This window comes from Sceloporus undulatus, chromosome 2 (genome assembly GCF_019175285.1).
Source record: "Sceloporus undulatus isolate JIND9_A2432 ecotype Alabama chromosome 2, SceUnd_v1.1, whole genome shotgun sequence".
Taxonomy (NCBI): Eukaryota; Metazoa; Chordata; class Lepidosauria; order Squamata; family Phrynosomatidae; genus Sceloporus; species Sceloporus undulatus.
In genome coordinates, this window is record NC_056523.1 from 126,701,341 (window position 1) to 126,707,340 (window position 6,000).

Sequence of the window (6,000 nt, forward strand, 5' to 3'; positions counted from 1 at the left end):
CACATGACTTTTTGCCCATAAATGTAATTATTGATTATATTTTTGCCATTTTTTCAAGTATTTATCTGTTACCATAATGGAGGGAAGAGGAAGTTGATTTTTGGCACTGGCAACATTTTGATAGATGCAATGCGCTCAGTAAAAAGAGATTTATTTTGGCCCATTTTCTGATATCTTTTTTTTTTTTTAAATGGGCTTTTTAGTGTTAGAAATTGATTTAGTTATTTGGACCATTGAATGTTTGATTGATTTTAGGACTGTTTGCAGCTCAGAAGCAGAATTCAGGTGTTTTCTGTCCCTTTTGCTAAGTCCAATGCATGGAGCCTCTGATTTATTTTATTTATTTGTTTAATTTATATCTCACCTTTTTCCCAACGGGGCTTTATAGGAGGGGGGCGGGGTTACCGCCAAAAAGTTTCTATGTGTTGCAAAGTGTACTTTGCCCAGTGATTCTAGAAGTATTCGAACAGCACTGCGCAGGCGCAGTGAAACCCATTTGTATGAATTCGCAGATGACCACTCGAAGAAATACCGTTACAGGTGAGCAACCTGTCCATCTCACCTTTCTCCCAACAGAGGTGACATACACTATTTTAAAAACATAATGAAATGCACAGAGATTCCATTTATATGGAGCTTTCTGCACCACAGAGTATAAAGAGTTAATGATTACTATGAAGAATCATTCTGTGTAGGAGCAGAGGAGCAACTCACCCCTGCCCAGTTGGATGGTGGCAAATCAAACATTTCTCTACTGGTTGAGACAGCATACAGTACTATCCTTTTAAGCCTTATTAACCAATTTCTATGATTGGTCAATGCAAGGCTGTGTTGTCAAACTAACGGGAGAAAGAAGTCAACAGGACAATACCAAAGAAACATGTGTGGCATCACAAGCATTCACCCATTCATATGTAGTTACTTTTTCTGCACCTACACAGAATGATCCTTCATGGTAAACACTAACTCTTCATTTTCACAGAAAATATTCATTGATACACAATCACATGCAAATCTAATTCCCCTTACCTTGACTGTTTGTTCCTTTTAGGATCCTCCGCAGCAAATATGTGCACTGTGGCATGGTCACTGGATACACAGATGAGAGAAGCATCCTGATTGAAGTTAATGCTAATGGAAGTCAGAAACAAATCTGTTTGACACTGCTACCATCGTGGAATAAATATATTTTCAAAATCTTTGTACAGTGTATACACAGTGTTTCAAAATACTTATTAAAGAAAACATAGAAGCTAAATTGCACCATTTGTGCAGTTACTCTCATTAAAGAGATTTTTTTTCAGAGAAGAGATAGCCCTTCCCCAAAAATTTAAGACTCTCTCAAACTGTAGCACCTTGGAAAGTGATTCAAAGCAGTGTCACCTGTAGTAAAATGGCAAGACAAACAGCCATCCAATTTTTTTTTGAAGCAGGTTAATTTTTAACATCAGCAACAGTCTGAACAGCCACCTTCATAGTAGGTGATAGGGAGAGGAGAAATGGTATTTAAAAAGTCAAACTCCTCCATAGCACTTACAATTGAAAAATGGGATCACGGAGATTGTGTTGGGTACTTACCTAATTCTAGATCAGTAGAAAGGAGTTTATACAAAATGAGTAACTGCTATACTTTTCACTGCTCAGAGAGGCTACAAAGGCATGTGATTTCAAACTGTCATCTCAGTACTCTCCGCTCCTCCCACTCAGTTCATATCCTAGCCAAGCTTAAAAGATGACCCAAAAATGTAACAGAAAGACCCCACTCAAAAGTGGGAATCAAATGTTGCAGTTGGTCCCAGGAACTCCCAAAAAATGTGGGGCAGAAATGTCATTTGGATTTTTAAAAACAACAAAAACTACCAAACAAATATTACAATCTTCCAATACATTTACCCAAAACTGTACTTTGTGAGCAGGCAGCCATAATGGGAGCATATGGATTACTATTTTCCACCAGACCAGAATGAACTTTCAAAGTAAGGACCCATTCTATAGACTGGTGAGAAGAAGAATCCAAAATGGTATATAGTTAAGCCTCTATATGGGTGCAGTGGCTGTTCCATTGCGTGCTCGCCTCGTGGAGCACCATCTGCCAAAAGCAGTCTCAGCAGATTTGAATATATAAATTCTGTACTGTCTGGTTAAAAATAGCAGGGGTGCTCCAGGTCGCTGTTCTGAAAATCTCCAGAAACAAAGCACTGGAGGAAAAAGTGGCAGATGTAGCCACAGTCCTGGAAGAGTGAGCTTCATACACATCTGCCACATGGTCTGACCCCTTGGCAATGTGACAAGCAAGAGAGATAATGTCTCTATCCACCTAGCTATGCTGGAATTGGAAGCCTGGCACTCAAAAAGACATTGGAGACAAGAAGGCAAAAGCAGTCCAGTTGTTTGAATGATCTGGTTCTAACAGTATAATCTTTCAAGGAATGCTTGTGCCACAGCCACTCTAATGGATTATGATGGCTTCGGATAGAGAGGGAAAGAATCTCCTCAGAGACAAAAAAGAAAGGAGCTTTTGAGGAAAAGGTCACATGACTATAATGAGCCCAATTCCAGATGGAAGCAGCAGAAGTACTCTCTCAGAAAGCGTGCAAAGTATTCAGACACTTATCTTGCCAGTCGCTGCTGCCACAATTGCACCAGAACCATGGTGACCGCACAGCCCACTTCCAAAGTGAGCTGCTGCCACAATCCCAAACCAGCACCGCCAGGAGCCAGATTATTTCTACTCCTTTTTGTGGCAGCACCAGACTCCTTCTGGCAGCTGGGAGGATGAGTTTCATGATTGGAATGTAGAAATAAAGGGGTATAATCTTTTTAAGAGAAACAGGCCAAACAGGAAAGGAGGAGGAATAGCATTATATGTCAGGAACATTTACACCAGAGAAGAGATCCAGGACATCAATCCTGGAAGCCAGGTGGAGAGAGCATCTGGATAAAAATTAAAGGGGAGGGAAACAACAAGGATGTTATTGTGGGAGTCTACTACAGGCCCCCAAGTCAGACGGAGGAATTGGATGATGCCTTTCTAGAACAGATGACCACACACTCAGAAAGGAGAGATGTAGTAGTGATGGGTGACTTCAACTATCCTGATATGTGCTGGAAGTCAAACTCAGCCAAATCCTCAAGGTCTAGCAAATTCCTCACTTGCCTCAAAGACAATTTTATTGTCCAAAAGGTGGAAGAGATAACAAGGGGGTCAGCTATTTTGGAACTGATCCTACCCAACAGGGATGACCTAGTTAATGGAGTGCAAGTGGTGGGATCCTTAGGTGGGAGTGACCGTGTTCTCCTGGAGTTTGTTATACAGTGGAAAGGAGAAGCCAGGCATAGTCAAACACGCATTCTAGACTTTAGAAAAGCTGATTTTAGTAAACTTAGAGAAATACTGGGGGTGATCCCATGGTCAGCAATACTAAAAGAGAAGGGAGTTCAAGACGGATGGGAGTTTCTTAAAAAGGAGATACTGAAGGCACAATTTCAAACAGTTCCAATGAGGAAGAAAAATCGGAGATGTCTCACGAAGCCAGGATGGATGACTAAGGCGGGATACAGACCTCTTATTTGGGGCGCCCTGCAGCCATCCCTTTGCGCCATGTATTGGGGCCAGGGCAGCCACAGCAGCAGCCCAAAGGCCTCAATCTGGCACTTTTCAGGACCAGGGAGAAGCGGCAAAATGCCACTTCTCCCTGATCCTGAAAAGGGGTGTCCTTGGGGCTTCATGCCTCAGGACACCCCGGTGAGCCGCTGCCAGGAGACAAAGGGGCCACTCGGCCCTTTCCCACGGCTTTGTTCCCGCAGCCGTTTGGTGGCTGCAGGAACGAGGCACTCCCCAAGAAGGAGCTCCGTTTTGGAGCTCCTTCCAGCACTGCTGTTAGGTTGCCACAAGTGGCATGACTTGATGCGAAGATGGACGTGGCGCGGCTGTCACATCAAAATGGCGGTGCCCATGTGTAGGGAGCGTCTGCGTGGTGCGCACTACCTAACCCTAGTACCACCGCTGCCACGCCACATTTTGCCCGTCTGTAACTTTCAACTGAGCTAAGTTTTAAATGGGACATGTATAAGAAATGAAAAAATGGGGAAATCACCAAAAAGGAGTTCAAACAAATAGCAAGCATGTGTAGGGGTAAAGTCAGAAAACTAAAGCACAGAATGAACTCAGGTTTGCTAGAGAGGTTAAGAACAACAAAAAGGGCTTTTTTGGATATGTCCGCAGCAAAAGGAAGAAGAAGGAAATGGTAAGGCCACTGCGTGCAGAAGATGGCAAAATGCTAATGGGACAAATAAATGGCAAAATTACTCAACACCTTTTTTGCTTCAGTCTTCTCAGAAAAGGCAAAGGGTGCTCAACCTGAGGATAATGGAGCAGAGGACAGGATAGGGGAATTTCAGCACAGAATAAGTAAACAGTTAGTTTTCTTCTTTAATAAAGGCATTTGTTTACAATTGTTTTTTTCTTTTTAAAGAACATCCGTAATACAAAATACCACTAGCGTAACCAATAACTTGGAAATCATAATTCTCCTTACAGATTAGTCAAAAGAAAATTATCTTGGGCAGCATCTGCACTGTAGAACTAATCCAGGACAGACTAGAGGAATTTCAGCACAGAATAAGTAATGAGATAGTACAGGAATACCTGGTTAACCTAAATGAATATAAGTCTCCAAGACCCGATGAACTACATACAAGGATATTAAAAGAACTGTAAAATATAATATCGGAACCATTGGCAATAATCTTTGAGTACTCCTGGAGAACAGGAGAAGTGCCAGCAAACTGGAGGGCAAACATTGTCCCCATCTTCAAAAAGGGAAAAAAAGAGGATCCAAACAATTATTGTCCAGTTAGTCTGACATCTATATCAGGAAAGATTCTATAGCAGATCATTAAACAGAGTCTGTGAACATCTAGAAAGCAATGCCATAATCATAAAAACTCAACATGGGTTTCAGAGAAACAAGTCATGCCAGACAAACCTGATCTCTTTTTTTGATAAAATTACCAGCCTTTTAGATGAAGGGAATGCTGTGGATATAGTATATCTTGATTTCAGTAAGGCCTTTGACAAGGTTTCCCATGACATTCTTGCAAACAAGCTTGTAAAATGTGGGCTAGACAAAGGAACTGTTAACATGGATTTGTAACTGGTTGACCGGCCGAAGCCAAAGGGTGCTCAACAATGGCTCCTTTTCATCCTGGAGAGAAGTGACCAGTGGGGTCCCACAGGGCTCTGTCCTGGTCCCAGTGCTATTCAACATCTTTATCAATGACTTGGAGGACAAAATTGGGGGCATACTTATCAAATTTGCAGATGACACCAAATTAGGAGGAGTAGCTAATACCCCAGAGGACAGGATCAAAATTCAGAATGACCTGAATAGACTAGAAAGCTGGGCCAAAGCTAACAAAATGAAATTCAACACGGAGAAATGTAAGGTACTGCACTTGGGGCGGGAAAATGAAATGCACAGATATAGGATAGGGGAAACCTGGCTGAATGAAACTACGTATGAAAGGGATCAAGGAGTCCAAGTAGACCACAAGGTGAACATGAGTCAATAGTGTGATGCGGCAGCCAAAAAGGCCAATGTGATTTTAGGCTGCATGAATAGAAGTAAAGTATAGTGTCTAGATCAAGGGAAGTAATAGTGCCACTCTATTCCGCTCTGGTCAGGCCCCACCTGGAATATTGTGTCCAGTTCTGGGCACCACAATTTAAAAAGGATGTCGTGAAACTGGAGTGTGTCCAAAGGAGGGCAACTAAAATGGTGAAGGGTCTGGAAACCATGTCCTATGAGGAACGACTTAGGGAGCTGGGTATGTTTACCCTGGAGACGAGAAGGTTAAGAGGTGATATGATAGCCCTGTTTAAATATTTGAAGGAATGTCATATTGAGGAGGGAGCAAGCTTGTTTTCTGCTGCTCCAGAGAACAGGACCCGGAACAATGGATGCAAACTGCAGGAAAAGAGATTCCACCTCAACATTG

General features: G+C 42.2%; 1 protein-coding gene across 1 annotated transcript in view; it reads right to left on the minus strand.

Moving 5' to 3' along the window:
• The window catches only part of WDR45B (WD repeat domain 45B), a 30,979-nt gene that overhangs the window by 4,771 nt on the left and 20,208 nt on the right, over positions 1-6,000 (minus strand). Inside the window, exon 8 of the mRNA XM_042448006.1 lies at positions 1,030-1,131. Coding sequence (XP_042303940.1) covers positions 1,030-1,131 — 102 coding nt within the window. The remainder of the gene's footprint in view (positions 1-1,029; positions 1,132-6,000) is intronic.